The sequence below is a fragment of the Brachyistius frenatus genome, unplaced genomic scaffold (genome assembly GCF_029030835.1).
Source record: "Brachyistius frenatus isolate BFR_SWC_R1_liver_20210118 unplaced genomic scaffold, ASM2903083v1 Contig_1, whole genome shotgun sequence".
In the NCBI taxonomy this organism is placed as follows: domain Eukaryota; kingdom Metazoa; phylum Chordata; class Actinopteri; family Embiotocidae; genus Brachyistius; species Brachyistius frenatus.
In genome coordinates this window covers 7,043,733-7,065,890 of record NW_027210600.1, presented here as the reverse complement: position 1 = coordinate 7,065,890, position 22,158 = coordinate 7,043,733, and the positions used below count along the sequence as shown (strand labels likewise).

The 22,158-nt window shown below is 38.4% G+C and overlaps 1 protein-coding gene across 2 annotated transcripts in view; it reads right to left on the bottom strand.

Moving 5' to 3' along the window:
* Nucleotides 1-2,915: 2,915 nt before the first annotated feature.
* LOC138632294 (cGMP-dependent 3',5'-cyclic phosphodiesterase) overlaps nt 2,916-22,158 on the bottom strand; it is a 146,007-nt gene continuing 126,764 nt past the window's right edge. For both annotated transcript variants that reach the window (XM_069717887.1, XM_069717807.1), the window contains exons 14-31: nt 16,091-16,202; nt 15,919-15,958; nt 15,347-15,410; nt 14,883-14,964; nt 14,262-14,436; nt 12,951-13,063; nt 11,256-11,333; nt 11,028-11,150; nt 10,855-10,925; nt 10,084-10,206; nt 9,909-9,996; nt 8,378-8,425; nt 7,973-8,047; nt 7,766-7,865; nt 6,676-6,788; nt 5,487-5,525; nt 5,267-5,373; nt 2,916-4,364 (exon numbers count right to left, since the gene is read on the bottom strand). In XM_069717887.1, coding sequence (XP_069573988.1) covers nt 4,130-4,364; nt 5,267-5,373; nt 5,487-5,525; nt 6,676-6,788; nt 7,766-7,865; nt 7,973-8,047; nt 8,378-8,425; nt 9,909-9,996; nt 10,084-10,206; nt 10,855-10,925; nt 11,028-11,150; nt 11,256-11,333; nt 12,951-13,063; nt 14,262-14,436; nt 14,883-14,964; nt 15,347-15,410; nt 15,919-15,958; nt 16,091-16,202 — 1,786 coding nt within the window. In that variant the 3' untranslated portion in view covers nt 2,916-4,129. The remainder of the gene's footprint in view (nt 4,365-5,266; nt 5,374-5,486; nt 5,526-6,675; nt 6,789-7,765; nt 7,866-7,972; nt 8,048-8,377; nt 8,426-9,908; nt 9,997-10,083; nt 10,207-10,854; nt 10,926-11,027; nt 11,151-11,255; nt 11,334-12,950; nt 13,064-14,261; nt 14,437-14,882; nt 14,965-15,346; nt 15,411-15,918; nt 15,959-16,090; nt 16,203-22,158) is intronic.

Below are 22,158 nucleotides of genomic sequence, written 5' to 3'. Positions count from 1 at the left end.
CACATTCGCGTTGATCTGGTGAGATTGGCTTGGTCTGGACTGTGATTTGCTCTATGAGTACTGTGCTGTCTCAGTTGCCTTTCTCTCATTCATTGATCAAATTTTAATTTAGATTCCTTCTTATACAAACTGGAATATCTACTGTCAGAGTTTTATGTTGATGTCAAATTTAATGGCATCTACCCACAGATATAGTTCCTAATTTAATTTCCCACTCACAACGGTGTAATTTTGCTTTTTGTTTTTTAGCAGGGTTTGTCTCATTATTATTATTATTATTATTATTATTATTATTATTATTATTATCTGATAAGATCCAAATGCAGCTCGAAATACGAATACAGTAGTTTTAGGCATAGCATAAAGGGACACTTGTCAAATTACTTAAAAAAATAAATTAAATTCTACATCACTTGGTTATTTCAGGAGGTATTGGTAAATAATAGTTTGAGCATGTCCTCACTGGAACTGAATCCTGTAATAAAAGCATTACTGCACAAACAAACTGTGAGAATTTATATTCAACTACATGCAGGAATCGATGCTGATTCCTGGAGAGAGGAATCAGAACAAGTGGGCCGTAGGAGATTTTTGTTCCGGGGTCCCCAATGTACTAATCTGGCCATGTTTATACAGTAAGTGCTGTTGGCCAATAGGATCAGCAGAAATGCCAATGTGGTGAGTAAATGCACCGCGCACCAACACACATCTCCAGGCAATCAAGTACCATACCATTTGGTGTGTGTGCACATGTAGAGACAACAACCAAGAACCCTTTCACCAGATTTATTCCAAGAAAGAAAAAAAAAAAAGATTCAAAACGTCATCCATTTGCCTTTTTCTCAAAAATGTCCTTGTTCAATACATCTTAAGAAGAACAAGACCACCAGCACTCAGAACTCAACGAAACAAATAACTAACAGATGATTGGATTTAGTCCTCAGTATAAGCATCATGTATACATTTCAGATTAGTCTGGGTCCTTATTCCTGGTAGAATACTATGTATATCCTAAATACACATATAGTTTTCTTTCATTCCCTCTGTAAAAGTCTAAGCTTGGGGTTGTTCAAAAATGGCTTTAAAAATAAAAGAGAACAGGATGCAACCACTTTAAATACATTACAGAATTGAAATACTTCCCATTGTAATAATGACAGACAATCAAGAAAAAAAAAATTCTTTTTAAAACTTTGTTATTTACAGCAATTCTATTCTTGCCACTTTTAACAATTATGTCACAGATGATCATTACAATGACATTACATCACAGGTTGGAGTCCTGCTGCACTGTGATGATGGGAAATAGATTTGGTTCGTACTTCATGGACAAGCCGTCACGACGTATCAGAAAAGTTAAATATGAACACAGCCCTCGTCGTCACTCCAACATTAGAGAACAAAATATATTTGAAGTTTTATGTCTGTTTTCCTCGTTGCAGCTTGGCCAGGAAGTAGATAATGTTTGCTTGGCACATTTAGCCCTGACTCTCTAAAACAAACATATAAAGGACAGATACACACTCATTATAGAAAATTGTCCAACTGTAGGTCTGAACTCTCAAAAGCATTTCAGGATCAACACTGTCACACTCCCCCCTCCCCCTACCCCCCCCCCCCAGTGGAAACATCATGATCTAACACTTAAAAGCCTTTGGCAACTCAGACCTAAAGCAATAATCAAACAGGAGGCATAGGTATTTACATAGGAATCTATGCAATGTCACAGAGGCAGACACTTCATATTGCACATGAAAAAGGCAGGTACATATGAGACAGTGGTTTAAACGGGAAAACCACGAGTGAGAGAAAGAGTCTGAAAAACAGAGAGAGAGGCTCTTTGACAAACACACCTGTATGCCCTTTACAAATTTAATAGTAAAAATATTCTGTCCATCACGCAGACCAAGGCAGATCAAACGCTTTCATCCAGCTGCGCTAATGCATATCCCCATGTAGGTGCAACACATACATCAAACCACTATGCCAACCAATTAACCTTCCTCACTAATGCACCCTCATGAGGTCCTTTCAAAGTGAAATATAATATAACAATAATAATAAATAATGATGATGATAATTATAATAATATAATCTAATATTAAAATTTTATGATTGCAGTATTTTTGCTTTCATCTATTTTCACTAACATGATCAGGGCTGCATAAAAGGAGGAGAAGAATAAGAAGAAGAAGAAAATGTAGAAGATCACGTGTGGTTTGTGTCAGCCTGGTCTCTATCAACGGCAGCTCCCTAAAGACCCGTTGCACTGGACATTTCTCTGTTGGTCCTGAGCCAGCTACCTCCGGTCCTCTCTCCTTCTCCCATCCACACACCCACTCGTCCGTCCACTCGCTCGCTCTGTAACTCTCACGCCTCCATGTGCAGCCCACATACAGTGGTGTCCATTACAGAAGCCTCTCTAACTGTACTACGGTTATCTTACCCTGACTGCAGCATTTCATAGTTCAGACATTGTAAGGTAAAACTGAGTATGGCATATTGTAACACAAAACCCTGTGGCCCCAAAATGTCAGGTTTTCTGAGGCACAATCTTGAGAACTTAACTCTTACTTTTTTCCAAACATTTCCTTTGGACTGCAGCGACAATGAAACACTGTCACTTTCAAGAAAGAATAATTTCTATGATGGCTACATCTCTAGTTCCTTTGTTTGTTTGTTTTTTTTAAATAATTTTTGGGGGCACTGCACTGAGAACTGAACAAATGCTTTTATGTCTGCCTGTAACACCCAAAGGTGTTTGTACAGATAAGTTCAAATAGAAAGAAGTGAAATGACAAGACATCTGAGGTCTTCACACAGGTATTTCACAAATATACATCGTCTCAGCACGGTGATCATTCAGTCAACACATCGATACTCACACTATGTCTATAACAAATATACAACATACATACTAAACAGACTCTTTATTTCAATTTTCATATATTAAAAGCTCTAAGAAAGGCAGCAAAGATGCGCTATAAGGCAGATCCATATGACACACTCCATATGACACGCTCTACTCTGGCACATTTACACGAACAAATGAGATGGATCTTTTAAAGGGCTTCAGTTACTCTCCATCTAAAGTGGGCTTATGAGGAAATCAGTCAATAAAAAAATAAAAGTGGGGAAGGATGGTACTTTTAGATCACGAGAGGCGTTTGTTTGAGGCGTAAATGCATACTTGATGTGGGGACACCGATTGAAGGGTGTGTTTTTAATGTTTTATGCATGGCGTAGGGTCAGGGATCAGCGACTCTGTCATTGATGAGTGATTGTCAAATTGTCCCTTAAATCCAGCCAACAATGATGAAAAGTGAATCGGTACACATGAGGGTTAAAAGTTTGTCTAACCAAGTGAACCAAAAACTTCCTTGTACGACTTCATGATTGTGAATTAGGCATATAAACTCTGCAGAGCTGAATACAAAAAAGTGTTTCGATGGTATAAAAATGGACTGCATTTATTTCTTAGCTATGGAGAAAATCATCACTGACCCACATAAAAGGAATAATACATGAGGTGGCCATACAGCATGCATTCATAAGCATCTGGTGAGGGCTATGGCAGCTGCTTTTGTCTGAACAAAGCAGAGCTTTTTAAATCAATATAAGCTATTATGAATCATTTTACAGAAAGTATAGCACTTCATCTCACTGTTACATGTTGAAGTAGTTTTTGCCATAAGAATAAATGTTTTTTTTCTTCTCCATCTTGTGTGCCTAAACAGTATGTGCATGTACACATGTGTGTCACCGTGTGTGTTTTTACAATCTTAATCAGGATCAGTACTGTATAAATGAGCTTGTGACTAGTGGTAAAAACCAATTTTTCCAGTATAGCTGCTGAAAAAGATAAAGTCACCTCCTTCTGCTTTCCTCAACTGGAGACAAAAGCAACATGTAGCATCTAATCACTGAACCGGCTCAGATGGGTCCACTCGTTTCAGATCACTTGTCTGATTCAATTAGTTTGAAACTTTGTCCTGTCCATTCTGCGTGACCTGCTATGCATCTAAGTGATTGACAGCAGAGAGACGTGTCCCTCTTCGGTCGCTTAAAAGGTATCCTCCTTATTGGACCACAGAAAAACTTCAGGAAACAGTCAGCAGCCCGCCTGTTGTCACTGACCACTCCCTCCCTCTATGTCGTCAAGGCAACCATTGAGGCAGTGGTCGTCACTCCCGAAAGCACCCTGGGACTGCAGTAGCTCGTATTCCTGGTCCAGGAAGTCTAGGCTGTTGTTGCTAGGCAACCCACGGATGGTGAACTTGTGGGACACTTTGGTCCACTGCTCACGGTTTGCCGCCACTCTTTCGTACAGCTCAGTGGCCCCGGGAAACAGTTCAGACAGCAACCTGAAAGGACAGAGGGAGGCGGTGGAAGAAGTGTCAGAGAAATATTTATTTGTTACTGTAAAACTTTGTGAGGTTTGAAGTGAGGCTTACTCATGATTACGTCATAATAAAGGGTCGTCATTGTCCCAGGCTGGGAATTCTTACAGTTCCAAATCCAAAGGATGTAAATGATCATTTTATTACATATTATTATTATTATTATTATATATATTATAATTCTATTTACTTAACTTCATGTCTTTAAGCGGTTAAATGAAAAGAAATATCTTATTTTAAACTAGGTTATATGGTATTTACTTTGAACACAACGTTTCATTTTGTTAAACCTCTAATAATTGATGTTTTGGCCACTCGGGGGTTGTAAACACAATATATTATCATATTAAAAAGTTGATTTGGCAAGCGTGTTACAAACACTTATTTATTCACACTTGTAGTAGTTATCAAGCAGCATTCGTGTTCATTTACAGTCCTGTTTGTTTCCACCTAATTCATGTAAATTCAGTATTCACTCTAATTTTATTTGTTTTCCTTTCCACCATCTCCAAAGGAAAATATGTGACTTAGCTGCTAAAAGCTTCTTTATGTTCACCAGCTAGTTGTTAACTTCTGTAGAGGCTTTTCACTGAAAAAAGTTGCTGGAAGCGATGTTGGCGAGAGCCAACCAAAACAATAAACCTGCAAGCCAACTATTTAGCTGAAAGACACTAAAATATTCTCCATAGAGATGAAGTAAACTTTAGAATCAGGTGATAATTCACTTCAGGTTTGTCACTAAAAGTTCAAAATATTCGTGTTGGAGGAGATTTTGTTTGACTATTTTCAGGCCAATGACAAAGTGTTCGGTGATTAAAGGAACCAAAAGAGAGGACGGTTGTGATGCTTCCACTTTTTGTGCGTACTTGTAGATGGGCATGGCGATATGTTCCATAAAGCTGATCTGTAGTTCTGGGATGTACGCCTTCTCTCTGTCCATCATCTCACTGGGCCTGTTCCCCATGGCTTTTTCCTGCACGCACACACACACAAACACAAACAATGTTAATATGAGTAATGAGCTCAATATTGCGTAAAGTAACACACACTTCAGCCATTGAACAGCCCGTGTACACTGACACATACCAGGTCTCCTTGAGAGAAGAACTCTTTATAAATCAGCTCCTGTGGACGTAAAGAGGCAGACATCTGTTACTGTTCACAAGGTTTCATATTTACAGTGACAGTAAATAAATATGAACATTAATAATAAAAAGTTCCTTTTAAAATTCAGTTTACATTTCTATCATGTCCTGCACATCCTCTTTTAAATTTTTTTTTTTTTTTTAGAATAAAACAATGGTCAGTTTAAAAGTTTTGACTTTTATTCAACTTTAAAATGAGGATAAACTGAGTATAAATAATACTAAATTCATAATTTAGAGGCTACTATGCTTTGAATAAAGACTAATATCATATTTGATGCATGACTGGGTGTTTTTTTTTTTTTTTTTGCAACTATGCAACAACAACAACACTGCTCCTCTGAGATGAAATGCCTTACCCCTTTATTACTTTCAACATTTGGTGTGATTGCAGATTTCATTAATCCCTGTTCATTGTTTTACCAGGAAGAAAATAGTGTAAGAAATGTGACCAGTAAAAGCCAGATAACGTACAATAATTTCCTCCACTGAATTCAACAGAAATGTGTTTTTGGTAACAGGGATTATAGCGCATTTGTTTTCGGTGTTAGGTGTTTGGAGATTGAGGGTGTAGGATTTAGGGCAAGGTTTAGGGGTTTGGTTTTGAAAAAGGGGCAGGCTTAGATTAAACATAATCCTGAAATGGAGTGCGGTCCCACAGAGGAACATTTAATGGAATATAGCCCACAGGTTGTTTACGACTGTACAGTTTTGAATTTGATAATCTTTATTGTCCTGGAAATGGGTCAGTTTTATGATACAGTCAGTGGGGATCGGAAAGCTTTAGGAACGCACTGATGAAAAAAGGAAAGAGAACCTTCTTTTTGCTGCATGTCAACTAAGACAGTACATGAACTGTCAGAAACAAAGCTTTTATTATTCCTGTTTGCTGCAAGCTGTTTTAACAGCCACAGTGTTCAGAGCGTTGTGCCACTGTAATTACCAGTATTCCTTCCGCTAATATACTTTTAAGATTTGCACTGCACTAATGACTAGCTATTAATACTGATAACTGTTCACATTACCAAGGGTAATTGTAGTGATACAGGGAAACATTTAGCCGATGGCACATACTACAAAAGAAATGCGGTTATACTCTGTGTAGTGTAAAGTATCTACTATAGACTGACAGCAATTTTGCGTGTGGTTTTCCAGCCCTTGGTTTGGTCTGACAGGTCACACGAGGTCATCAACAGGCACAGCAGCATGGAGCGGTGGTTTCGGCTTTTTGGATTGTATCCATCTGAAACACAAATAAACAAATCGCTCCAGGTAAACAGCATTACAAGTGACGTTGCTGCCTTTCAGTTACATGACGCTGACATGAAGCTTCGTGAAGATCTTTGGAAAACCTTTAATTAAAATAACTAAACTTCAACCTCAGACTGAGAAATTTCATTGAGTGATATTCATTTTGTACTTTTGTGTCCTTGGAAGGCCCAGTTATATCCTGCTGAAAGATATTGGTGATAAAAAGCCACATTATATGTTTGATGAGAGGAGATTGTTTCCATGTCACCTCGAGACTCAACATTTTCATTCTGTGTTTGGCTCAACTATTTTTCTCCATGATTGACAAGCTACATATTCTGCAGTGTGTTTCTAACTCATTTAGAGGTTTTTAATGTCCTTGAATTGCTTTAACAGCTCAGAATTGATTCCACTGAGGAGACATCCACTCAGGATAACTTATAATTGGCTGCATTCAGGCGTAACAAACTACTAGCCAGGAGGTTACAGCCAATTATATTACATTAGAGTCTAAGCAACTGTCTCTCCAAAAGGGTAAATAGTCCAATAAAAGTAGAAGATGATTAAAAATGTCAGAGCTGAATGCGGCAAGTTTGACCTCAGAACTGTGCAAAATAAGTCACTTAATGAAAGTGTTGAGTCAGAAAAGGCTTTTCTGTGGCGTTCAGACGCATTGCGGAGGAAATAGGTTGAAGGCTGCACTGTCTGTAAAAAGTATTTTCCACTTGTGATTCATCACAAAATCATCAAAAGGATTTTATTGATTATATCACTACTGCATGTTTGAAATGTAATTCATGTGACATGTCCTCTCTCGTGAAATCCCCCCATTTAAAGTTAGGGAGAAGTAAAATATTGGTTTGGTGCGCTGGACCATGAGAACCAAGTCTCCCCCGGCTGTTCAGGGTTGTGAATGTAAAGCAAAAGTAGAGCTGTGGCCGTGCATACTGCTCTCAGTATGAGACATACCATCAGCCATCTTCTGCAAGTCTTTGAAAATGCGAAGGTGGTGAGCGAGGTCTGTAGCCAGAATGATGTCTCTCATCAAATCCAGCATGCGCTGGTAGTCCTGGAAACATCACAAATATCTTTAGCTTGCACAGGCAGTGAGAGAAGAACATGGACAGAGAACAAGAACGAGAGACCAATATGTTGAAATTTGTGAAAATATTTCACCTTCCTAGAGAACTTCTCAAAGATGTTGCAGCCATGAGTGTTCAAGATGGCGATGGCCTGGGCAAAGTGATGTCTCTGTCATGGCAAATAAAACATAAATATAAAACGTGTGAGAAAAGCACAAAGCCAATTGAAATGCCTTGCCTTGCCTCATCACTGCTGCATCACTGCTGCAGAAAGTCAAGGTTGGTTTTGACCACTAGATGTCAGAGTAGAACACAACATGAGAGGCACTTGAATAATGAAGTTTATTAACTGTGAAGGAGCAAACCAATATCACCAGTGACACAGTTATACTGTCTCAGTCTGCTCAGTCCAGTTCAGTGATACATACAGCAAAGATTTATAGAGACACAAGAGCCCCATGTTGTTTGAAAACCTTGTTAAAGCTTTGATAGAGTTTACCTCCATCACAGATCCCTCTGAGCTGTAGAGAGCAGCCAGCACAGATTGCTGAAAATAAAACAGACAGACAAATGAAACTCAATCCTTTTACACACTGTGCTGATTCAAATGAAACATCCTTCAATAAAGCGAAGCAGTGTTTTCTCTTTAACACTTCATGTCAGCTCTGATATGAATTTGAAAATAGATGACACAAAGAGAAGCTGATAAAATGATGAATGACCTCTGCTGTGTAACGACAGTTGTGTGTGTGTGTGTGTGTGTCAGTTTGATGCTGGAGGGTTATGCTCGATTAGAGTGAACCAGAGCAACATGCTTCTAATCACATTGACATGTAGTGTTTCACTGGGACAAAATTCACAGATGATGAGATAAAACCAGAGGCTGATATGACTGTAAAACACCCAGAGCCTGGCTGTTATTGAAGGCTCCATCTCAGGCATCTAAAGGCTCATTTTTACTCAGTATTAATTTACAATGCAAAATATCAATGCCAAGAAAATACCATAACAGAAAAGTGCACAACTGAGGCACTTTGGTAGGCATTGTAAAACTGCAGTTGCAGTTTTCAGCTTAGCGCTTTAAAGCAGGGAGTGTGTCGGCCTCCCGAACCGAAACAGGGAGCTGGTTCCAGAGGAGTGCGGCCTGATAGCTGAAAGCTCTGCCTCCCATTTTATTCCTGCAAACGCTCTGAACTGTAGGCAAGCCTGCACTCTGAGAGCGTAGCGTTCTGTTGGGATGATATTGATAAGAGAACTTTAATGTAAGATGGAGTTTAATTATTAAACACTTTGTATGTTGGGAGCAGAATTTTAAATTCTATTCTCAATTTTATTGGAAGCCAGGGATGCTAAATTGGGGGAAATATACTCTCTTTTCAGAGAGCCATGGCATCCTGACAACAAAGAATTACAGTCATCAAGCCTGGAAGTCACAAATGCATGGATTAATTTCTTTGCATCGCGCCAAGACAGGATGTTCCTGATCTCAGCAACATTGTGCAGATGAAAGAAGGCAGTCCAAGAGACTTGCTTCATGTGTGAGTTGAAGTAGATCATGATCATAAATAACTCAAAGATTCCTCACAGTAGTGCTGGAAGTTAAGGCCATGTCATCCAGAGGAACTAGATCATTGGATTAACATGTTTTTAGAGTGACCAGTATAATAATTTCAGATTTGTCTTAATTCAGAAGTAAACATTTACAGTTCATCAAGGCCTTTATGTCTTTTGGACATGCTTGAAGTTTTGACTACTGATTGGTTTCATCAAGTTTCATAGATAGATATAACTGAATGGAAATGTATGCAGTGTTTCCTAATGATATCACCTAAGCAGATCATGTATAAGGGGAGAAGTATGGGATGTAGGACAGAGCCTTGTGGAACTCCATGACTAACATGTGTGTGTGGAAGAGTCATTACTGACATGAGCATATTAAAAATCCATCTGATAAACATGATTTGTCATAGCATTCCTGATAGTTCATCAAACACCCTTTAATAACGCAGAAACACAGTATGTGCTCTCACCGAGTCGACTTGGAACGAATTGTTGGTGCCACGGTGGTCCAGGTCATGGCACATACAGGAGACAAAGAGCGCTAAAATCTCTATATCCCTAGAAGACAAGAGATCAAAGTACAATATTTTTTACATCAACACTGCACAACTTAATCACTTAAGTGTTGAAGAGTTGTACACTCACTGGAGGTAGTTGGACAGCCTTAGGTTTTTGTAGAGCAGGTAGCAGAAGTGTGAGACTGAGAAGGCGTGCATCCAGTTGTGGTAGGGAGGGTCCCTGTAGCCTTTCTTCACCATCAGACAGAACCTGACACAGAGGAAGCAGTTTAATTAGGGTCTACATCTCAGCATGTTTCCAGTGACACATGTACATGTACTATAAAGGCATGGCTTCATTCCCCCCCTTTTTTTCTGCCATGTAATTCAGTGATTTCATTATGAACAATTGACCTGATTTGTTCTTGCTCTTGTTCTGAAATAATAAAAAAGCTGCTATATTATCACATTGCTGTAAGGCTGATGATGTAGCAACAGGCTTTCTCCATCACATCCCATCCATGCATCAACTTAAAAAAAAAAAATGGACTTGAAATTTATTTCCCAATAATTTGATGCTCCACTGAACACTTATGCTCAAAATCTTGTCAGCTTTGCATATAGAGAGCTGCTTATATTTCTCCATGCACAATGTTGGGAGTTTGGGTCTTATAACAACAGGGTCAATAAAACCTCCAAAAGCAGTCAACGTCCATCGGCTCCAACACACTATGAAGTAGGTGAAAATGTGAACAGATGATGGAAAAGGATTAAAAATAGGCAATTTTTTTTTTACCGAAGAGAGAAAAAAAGCCAAATCAGATCAATTCCTAAATTAAGATTTCTTACAGTAATTGCTGGACACACACATACACACAGGCTTTTATATTCAGCACATGAATTGATGGAGTTGTCAGACCTGGCGAGAGTGTGCAGGTCAATCTTGTATGTGTTGATGAAACCCATGTCTTCAAACATGCTGAGGACGCACTGCAGACACACACAGCAGCAGCAGTTAAATTAGATTTCATTCTGCATTTAATTCTTCCTATTAATCTCTGTGCTGTGCCAAACGTCCTCTGTGGTTCTTACAATGGGTGTGTTGTCATCAGGCAGGGAGCGCGGCGTGTATGTGAACTCAGCGTAGCACGGGTGAATCTCCATCACCGGATCAATCCCCGTCACCAGCAGCTTAGACACCTCTTCCTCTGAAACCTGCGACAGACACATACTGAATCATATTGAGTAAATAATATGGACACTGTCAGTAAATACCACACATCTCTGTGTGAGAGTAAGATGTATAGATATTATTTTTACCTTCATGTGGTACATCATCATTTCGTTGGCTAGGTGGGACCTGAACTGAGCTTCATGGACTCTCTTGTAGAGGAGAGACTGGAGAAACAAGTAACATATTACAGCAAACCTGATTCATTATTATAACACAGATACCTGGTTACAATATAATGTGCAGTTCACCTGCAGAGACACTTGTATTATCTTTTTCTTTATTGTGACAAAACACACTCAAAGATAATTGGAAATAAATAAATTGTGTTTGATCTTTAGTATCTATGATACTTTTATTTTGAAGTGCAGTGAAATGTTCTGAGTCAGCATCTTTAGAACCACCAGTAACAAAGTCTTTCTTTATTTTAGATCAACCAGTTAAGCCCCATTTCACATATTTTTAGTGTGTACGTTCATTCAGATGGAAACCCCATCTGTGTATGGCTTACCAAAATAACAAAACTCAATTGCTTACATTTCAGTACATGAAGGAGCTGCTTGTTACAATCAGAAGAAGGTGATCATTGATGAATAATGAACTTGGCTGTGTTAAATGATTAATGAGCCACCTTCAAGGCAATTATCTTTCCAATCAAATATCTTTATGGTTTGTAGATAAACTATCGAGTACCTGCAGTCATTCAAAGGTCAGACTCTACAAGAGCTATTCAGTATGAATGAAGGTGAATCGGAAATGTTGAATAAAACATTATCACAGCTGTACTCTGTGACAACACTGTAAAAAAAACAACGTTTCTTTGTTGCTTTCTTGGTTTGTTTGTTAGGTTTTTTGTTTTGTTTCTTGGTTTCTTTGTTTATTTCTTAGTTAGTTAGTTAGTTGGTTTGTTTGTTTCGATAAAAGATTGATCGTCACATTTTGCACAGCCAAGGTTTACACCAAATGACAAATCTGTGAATACATTTTTTGGTATTGACAGTACAATATGATGCAGCCCTCATCACCTTCAAAATCGGCCTTGTTGAGCCACGCATAGAAGTTCAGCTGAATGTGCGTTAATGGGTTTGCAGCAGGCGTACAACGCTGATGAACTGCACCACAAAAGCCACTCAGTTCCATCAGACTAAATCTGTTTAAATTTCCGAGGAGACTTTGCTCTACTTGACGGAGCATCTTTCTGCCACTGAACTGATCCCATTTTGCTAGACAGGATCAATCTTTCTAACAGCATTAACATCAGATCTACCGCATTGTTTTAAAGAGAAAGGGACTCTTTGTGATGGATATACTGTATATGCTTATTTCCTAAATTGTATTTCTGTGGAGTCAAGCCAATCAGTGATTATAAGGATGCATGAGACTTGAAGAGATGTTATTATTTAAAATCAAACGGACATAATAACCATACATTGTTTATAGTATGTATGAAGATGAATGTGTGCACAGGAAATGCTGCATTTATTTCCTTTTAAATGTTTCATATTTCTTCATTGCTGCTCACAGAGATATAAAGAGAAATTGAGAAGTTACGAGAGTTTATCTATTTTATGCCTAATATGCTTTCTTTTCTAACTTGGCTTTTTTCTTTCATTGTAAACAGAAGAACCTTAAACACTAGCTGGACAAGTGTAGTGTGCTAACTAGTATGACAACAGCTTTTAGTGAGAATACTTGACACAATTTAATTCCTTGTCTTTCTCTGTGGCTATTCAACACACCGAACCAGAAAATGTAAAAGTTAAAGAGAGGTAGATGAGACTTACATGTGCAATACTGATACCACAGTAGATGGAGAAAGCTGTGGCCAGATCCTCATCAAAGCGGTTGAACCAGGGCCCATTCATTTTATTCACCAACTCAGCGACGCCAATCACCTCTAAAAAAAGGGCAATTTACAGCAAAAGAAGACAGAAGATGGAGAGAAAATGAGTGAGAAACGTAAGGTGGCACAATCAGGGATGAAATGAGTTATGGAGGAAAGGTGTGAGACGGATGGAGGCAGAGAAAGTTGATGATGAAGAAAAATGGAACGTGGAAAATGAGAGTCAAGGATGAGAAAATGAGGCACTGAATGCAACAGAGAGGTGCAGCACAGACGTTGAGTCAAACAGGTCTGCTAACTTTAATTAATTTCACACTGTGTTTGAGCCAAATTGCACATAAAAAGATGTGAATTGAAACTGTTAATCTGGGCTTCAGACAGTTTTCTATATGAAGACAAATCACGGTGAATGGACCGTTCCTCTGCTTGCATACAGCATCATTAAAATGAAGCAAAGGTTTCTGACATTACTAAGTATGGAACACACTGAAGATGCTCTCAAGTGCACTTTATGCGCTTCAATATTGGGCACAAGAATATGACATAACCACTATTGCTATTCTGAGAGAGCACGTGTGAAATTTAGCTCCGCTGTTTGAAAGGAAACAGGAATAGAAGGTACAGTATGTTCTGGAGGGGACAGTAAAAAAAACAGTGATGCAACGAAAAAGAAACCTGATAATGGGGTAAAAAAAAACAACGTATATTTGTCTTTTAGTATAAGTTGTCCAGTTATTATTAACTCTACAGCTGGGCTACTGTACAGGAGAAAAAACATGATTTACTTAGCCTTCAGTTCTTTGCTTCGAGTTGCTGAAACAGCCTTTCTATTCACTTAAAATCTATTCTTTTAGCTTTGGTTGTGACAAAATTTTTCATCTTGTTTTTTTAATATATGAAAGGTATATATGAAAGGTTATATACAAATAAAGTCTGACTTTAAATCTCTTAAATTGAGAAACATTTTGGCAGGATATTGTCACAAGTGACGGCAATGTTTATGTGTGTACTTGTACAATAATCTTCGAGAGGAGACCGCTTTCACCTATCGGAGTGAGGACATTTTGACAAAGTGAGGACATTTTGGTTGGTCCTCACGGCCCTCACGGCCTTTTAAAGGGCTGTTTGAGGTTTAAGACTTGGTGTAAGGGTTAAGGTTAGAAATATTTTAGGATAGTGTTAGGGTAAGGGGCTACAGAATGTCCTCACAAAGATAGCTGTACAAACATCAGGTGTGTGTATTTATTGTTACCATCGTTCTCATCTTTGATGGGGAAGCAGAGGATGTTACGAGTCTTGAAGCCGGTGCTGTCATCGACACCGCGGTAGAAGAGTGGATGGGAATAGGCGTCCTTTATGTTCAAAATCTGACCGGTAGTTGCAACGTGGCCTGCAATACCCTGATCAGCTGGGATACGAAACTCCTTCTGCACTCACACACAGACACAGACATCGACACAAAAACAATTATCAGTCGTCATTCAGAGACACTTTGTTTGACATTTTTGTCTTCATTTAATAGCTGACAGAGGAGACAGACAAGAGATGTGGGAGCGAGTAAGGGGACGAAGGCAACAGAGGCTTCCAGCCAGTGAGCAAAGTCCCCATTGGAGTCTGTATGGGAACTTTTGTTGGGTGTAATTACTCATTTCTCTCTCCCATCATTTCCTGTCTGTCTTTGTTTCCAGCTTTCTAATAAATGTATGAAATGTCACCATTTTTTTTGTTGATGTTGCAAATACACCAGATGCATGCGAGACCACAAGGCCACAGGGACGATGCAAGATAAGCCATTGTATAATTAAAAACATCCACACAAAGAGATTAAAGGTGTGCGTCTATGAGTCAAAAAATTGATGTGTGTTTGCCGTACCTCCTCATCACTAACCACACCGCCATCAAACACCTTTGCCACCAACTCATGGCTGACTCGATCCAGCAGAAACACAGAGCAGCTGGAGGAACAGAGAGCGACAAAGGGAGAGGGGTGAAGGAGAACAGAGCAAAGCGGAGAAAAGTGGAGCGTTTTATCTCATTTCATCTCAGGTCATTTCGTAAGTTGTATTAAATGAGGCAAGTCGGTTAGGAACAAATTGTCAAGATAGCCTTTGCAAATGCAGCCAAAGACATTCACACTATACACAGGCACACACACACACACACACACACACACACACACACACACACACACACACACACACACACACACACACACACACACACACACACACACACACACACACACACACACACACACACACACACACACACACACACGCCCGCTCTCACTGTCGCACACATTGAAATACGACTTTGAAGATGAATAAGAGGGCTTACATCTCTGCATCACTGAGGTTCCTGGCCTCCACTATAATTTCCTGTAACAGCACTGACACATCATCTGAAAGAATCAGAGAGAGAGAAAAAACGACATGGTGAGAGAGGAATTAAAAGGAAAACAGGGGGAAATTAAAGGCATACAGCAAAGCCCTGATAGACAGAAACAGGGATTACACCATCAGCACCCGCGGATCAGCTGCACAAACTGATAAGAGCTTTTGTAATCAACGCTTCAGTACAGCGAGAGGCAATTTGCTCGACCACTGGATCAATTTCTGTACCTGCAATCATGATGAATCAACAATGACTTGTTCTACTGTCGGTGCTTACCGTCTGATAAGAGTGGAAATGCCTCAGTGTAATTAAACGATTGAGAGGTGGAGCCATCCGTTTTAATGCCCTTTTGATTTTACGATTATGATCCTGGATGTGATCACCTTCAGGGTCAGTAATATCTCATTCAATTATGTGCGCCGTCTTTTTTACTAGGCGATCACTTAAATATCTGCCATTAATGCAAATTGTACTGCAATGTTCTTCCTTCAAAGAGAAAGGGAGAAAAGACTTACCCAAGTGTGTAAAGAGATTCTTGGCTACTTGCAAGAGTGCCTATGTGGAGAAACAGGGAACACAAAAAGCTTTTCAAAAGGCAGCTTCATGTATATTTATGTGTGCATACAGTGTGTGTGTGTGTGTGTGTGTGTGTGTGTGTGTGTGTGTGTGTGTGTGTGTGAGAAGTACCTGGCACTCCACTTTGAGTTTCTGTTCTTTCTGGAAGGCCAAAGTTGAAGTGAGGACCGTTGAAGTGTAGCAGAAACAGTGCTGGATGGCATGTTCATCTGCTTCTGTGTGTCTGCAGGAGAAACACACACACACACACACACACACACACACACACACACACACACACACACACACACACACACACACACACACACACACACACACACACACACACACACACACACACACACACACACACACACACAACAGGCTGTTATTTACTGCATTTAGCTGAAACAATTAGTAAATTAACAAAAATATTTACTGCCAACTGTTGTGATAATCAATGAATCACTCTCAGGTTCCTGCTCCTAACTTGAGCATTTACTGCTTTTTTTTTAATCAGTGTAAACTTTGTATATTTGGATTTTGCCCTGTTGTAGATATGTTGGTAAGATCATCATCTTGGCCTTCAGAAAATTGTAACATTATAATATTTTTACCATTTTTAAAATCTATTTGTCAGCAGTGGACTGTAAGTACAATCACTCATGTATCATATTTTTTAGATACTTGTAGTTTCCATATTATGATAACTTATACTTTTTCTCTACTACATAGAGTAATATTAGGTATCTTACCCCACTTTATTATTCAAACGTTATCGTTATTTTTCACTTAAAGATTTTATTAAAGATAAGGTAAATATGATTGGCATATAAATTATCCATTGTTAAAGATTAAACAACCCAACAAGTGCATAAAGATATTAAAATTACATGTCAAGTGATAGTATGATATATGAACACCAATGACATATATGTACAGTATAATAAAACCTAAATATAACCCCCTAATTGAGCTATTTTGCATAATGCAATGCTTTGCATATTTTAAAGTTTTGCTGTAAATAGGAAAAAGAGACAAAAAAGTTTGAGTTGGAGAAGTTAGTGTAAAATGGCTGAAATAAAAGAAAATTGAACCAAACTCTAGCTTCCTGCACGTATTGAATGTGGCTGTGGTATTAAAAATGGTATGATGTGACAACTTGACAGCATTGAACAGGCAGGTACCACAGTGACAAAAGTAATTGCCTGCAGGTATCCTTCTTTGCCTACAGAGGGCAGCGGCACATTATTGTGTTGATGTCGGGAGCTGTGTATTGCTGCAGGCTTTTGCTCTCAGTTTAAACTCCAAGGAATCCCAGTGAGGACAGCAGCATGGAAAAGCCCCGGTCAGATATAAAAGTGAAATATAAAAATTTTGTCAGAGCGTTAAGGATGTCTAGTGGCTTATCTCTGTTTGTGGACTTCCTGTTTGAGTTGTAGTTTCATGGAGTTCTTATATAACAATGAAAGATTGCCCCATTATGTATAGTAATGAGGACAAAACCTCACCGCATCTCTTCATGGACTGCTACAGAGCTCAGGAGGTTTGAACCACATTAAATGGCCTTGGTATCATAATAACTTTTAAACTTTACCTCTGTGGAGTATGAACTTTTACAAGAAAACATGTTACCTAAACAAAACGAACTGATCAGTTAGTAATCAATACAAATTGTGGGGAATTATGGAAACTAGATGTACCATGGTTAAAAAAACATACTGTGACTGATCGCGACAAAGAATTCAAACATATACTGTACTTTGTGGATATTTGACTTCAAATAGATGATGAAGAAAGATCCCACCGCCTGCATTTTATTATTGTTATTTTCCTGTTTGCTATTTTTACTTGTTCCCTGTTTTTGTGTGAATTTGTAACCTGTTGAATTCAATAAAATTTAATTTAAAAAAAAGGCCTGGTAGCCTAAGTTTAAGGGGAATCACTTCGCATGCTTCAATCATTGCACTCTCCTACAAGTCCTGCAAATCTTTTTGACTGACATTCAGGGGAGTTGCACAGAGCAACAGAGAGGCTGCAGAGTAATTTTCTGTGGTACCAGCTAGTTATCTGCAATCTCCAATATCGTCTCCATTTCCACCGCTAGAATAATAACCAAGTAGGAGTCCATTTCCAAAGACCTGAAGTAAGAATGTGTGAATCCTCTTTGGTCTCCCGTACGGCTGCCGTGAGGTTGGCTGCAGTTATACAGCGATACACCCAGTTTGAGATTCTGCCATGCCTTGGAAATAAACCCAAACATTTTCTCTAACACTGTTATAAAATTATTTGTCAACACAAAAACTCATTTTGGTGGTGGTCTTGTATGTCCTTGATATTTGAAGCTGCTCGGGATTCAGGTTTATTTGTGATCATCATTTTGTGTAGTACACACCATCATCAGCATGCTTATGTTTCATTTTCTCCTAACAATCACCCAGTTTACAACCTGTTCCGTGCATAAAACCAGGTGCACTGATGTCTGTGATGGTTTGAGTGCAATGTTTTTATCTGCTGGCACCAAAACTGAGTTATCGGCCCATTACTGGTGTAACAATATGTTGTCATGCACCTGTGTCCTCAGTTAAGAGGCCACATCGCACATTTAGAAGGCAGAGACGCTTCAGCAAACTCTGAATATGCAATATATATGATGAGGGGATGCATCTCATGGCTTTACTAGAAACTGAATCGCTACGCTCGGAGCAACGGATTGATTTATCACATTGTATGCACAGTTGTGACTGAATCCTGCTGCTGTTACTATGGTAATGAGATGCAAGTTCTGTCATCATAGCCACTGGCAGAGAAAGAATATTAGAGGGCGTGAACCCCTCTCATCTATCTCAGTCTAACATGCAAAGGAGAGGGACTGTATGACTTCCTGCATGTGTGTGAAGTGTTTGAAAGTAATATAGAACACAGAAGAACTTTCCTCACACTTTCAAAATGTTTCCTCATCAAACACTCAGAGAGACACAGCTGGAGTGCATTTGCGAAGACTTCTGTATTCAAGAGATAGCAGCATTGCTACTGTCCGCACACACACATGGCACACACAAACACACACACACACACACACACACACACACACACACACACACACACACACACACACACACACACACACACACACACACACACACACACACACATACACCAAAACATGGTGCCAAACCAGGCAGCCAAGCCACCCGCTGAGGTTAGACTCATGACCTGACTCTAGATCATCACATCTCCATCACCACCACGGCCATCTGGCCACACACACACACACACACACACACACACACACACACACACACACACACACACACACACACACACACACACACACACACACACACACACACACACAGAAGAGGGGATGATTTGACACAAGATCAAAAGTGCTTTGGTATCCATTCATCAGCGGACTGTTAAGCTGGGTATTCTGTCAATGTCCAGACGGCTGTCCTGCTATCAGTGACACAGATTGTGCCAAAAGGCTTTATACCCATCACCCTGCCGTTTTCATTGAGTTTTCATTTTTTTTTTGCAACAATTTTTTTAAATTGTTATCTATCTATCTATCTATCTATCTATCTATCTATCTATCTATCTATCTATCTATCTATCTATCTATCTATCTATCTATCTATCTATCTATCTATCTATCTATCTATCTATCTATCTATCTATCTATCTATCTATCTATCTATCTATCTATCTATCTATCTATCTATCTATCTATCTATCTATCTATCTATCTATCTATCTATCTATCTATCTATCTATCTATCTATCTATCTATCTATCTATCTATCTATCTATCTATCTATCTATCTATCTATCTATCTATCTATCTATCTATCTATCTATCTATCTATCTATCTATCTATCTATCTATCTATCTATCTATCTATCTATCTATCTATCTATCTATCTATCTATCTATCTATCTATCTATCTATCTATCTATCTATCTATCTATCTATCTATCTATCTATCTATCTATCTATCTATCTATCTATCTATCTATCTATCTATCTATCTATCTATCTATCTATCTATCTATCTATCTATCTATCTATCTATCTATCTATCTATCTATCTATCTATCTATCTATCTATCTATCTATCTATCTATCTATCTATCTATCTATCTATCTATCTATCTATCTATCTATCTATCTATCTATCTATCTATCTATCTATCTATCTATCTATCTATCTATCTATCTATCTATCTATCTATCTATCTATCTATCTATCTATCTATCTATCTATCTATCTATCTATCTATCTATCTATCTATCTATCTATCTATCTATCTATCTATCTATCTATCTATCTATCTATCTATCTATCTATCTATCTATCTATCTATCTATCTATCTATCTATCTATCTATCTATCTATCTATCTATCTATCTATCTATCTATCTATCTATCTATCTATCTATCTATCTATCTATCTATCTATCTATCTATCTATCTATCTATCTATCTATCTATCTATCTATCTATCTATCTATCTATCTATCTATCTATCTATCTATCTATCTATCTATCTATCTATCTATCTATCTATCTATCTATCTATCTATCTATCTATCTATCTATCTATCTATCTATCTATCTATCTATCTATCTATCTATCTATCTATCTATCTATCTATCTATCTATCTATCTATCTATCTATCTATCTATCTATCTAAATAAATGTGTGGTAAAAGATGGGTCCAGACTATATTGTGCTGCTATTGATGGAGGCATATCAACAACATGGAGAATTAGCAAGTTTTCCAATCTTGCTAAAGAAAGCTGCAACTGTTTTTCTTTTTAGCGCGAAGCTTTGGAGATTGGATTTCTGAAAATGTGGAATACAAATGAAGACCTGAGCCCATGAAGAAAGAGAGCACACAGTCAGACCACCTCACCAGGTGAGAATTAGACACTTGACCAAAATTAAAATGGAGTTTTCCATTATGGAGGCTTAAAGTTCAGTGGGAAATGGTTTCTACTTCAAAAGGGAGTCAAACACAGCTTGAGTGCATCTTTTCCTGAATTGTGTCACTGTGTGCCGTCCATACAGTAACTCAGCATCACAAACAGTTTCTGCTTGGACTAATTTAAAAATTTCACAGTTTCACATATAATATCAGTTCTCAGATGATCTATTCAGCTGGCTTTGATTTGTGAATAATTGTGCAGAGATCTGGTGCTTGACTTGCACATTTAAAAAAAAAATCTTGTTGTGGTTTTAACTTGTGCTTTAGTATGACTATACTATAGGCCAATGTAATCTAGTTGGGAAGCTTAACAGCACTATTCTGTACATTGCCATAAAACTCATATTATGTACTTTTCAGCAACACAAAAATGATGGTTCCTCGTCTTTATGGTTAGGATATTACAGCATTTAAGAATAAGAAGATTAAGCACGAGCTTGTCAAACGCCGAGGTGAGCCAAAACAAAGAAGGTGCCCCAAATTGGGCAGCTCTGCTATACGGCATCTATTAGAGAGAGATAGAAGAGACTGAGAGAAGTCATGTATCCATGCATACGCCTTCCTTCAAAAATAATTAGTCTTTGTGGGTTGTATGTGTGACAGTAAATTTAAAAACATTGACTTATTCTGTTGGCATTCCTTTACCCTCGCATTACTCCTTCATTTTGCATATACTGTATACCCTTTATACTTTATGGGCCTTTTATTTGGACCCGATCATGACGCTTCCTTACTTTTCTGTCATGTTTAAATGTTATGTTATGTTATAACAAATGTTATTTTTGCACCGTTTAAATAAAATCTATATTTAAATCAGCCAAATCCTTGGTATGATGGCAACCCTACAGGGACTACATGTGTGCTGCTCTCACTCCAGGGCTGCTTTTGTGTCTCATTGCTTCATTGTATCTTTTCATGAACAGCCTTCTGCTGTGGATTTCAGTGGAATCAGCAGTACAGACTCCACAGCTATAACGTCAACAAATGTGAGCTGCTAGGCTCAACCAAACAGTCTATATCCCAACATTACTGAGCCACTGTCAGATAAATGTTTGTATCTACTGTGAACCAGAAATTAAGGAATTAGGAAAAGCCAAATCAACTTCAGACGGACAACCCAGTATTTCCAACGTGTTCCAGCAATAAACTATCAGGGACTAAGAGAGATTTATGAGCAGCTATGTGGTTAAAAAACAGGATTTCAC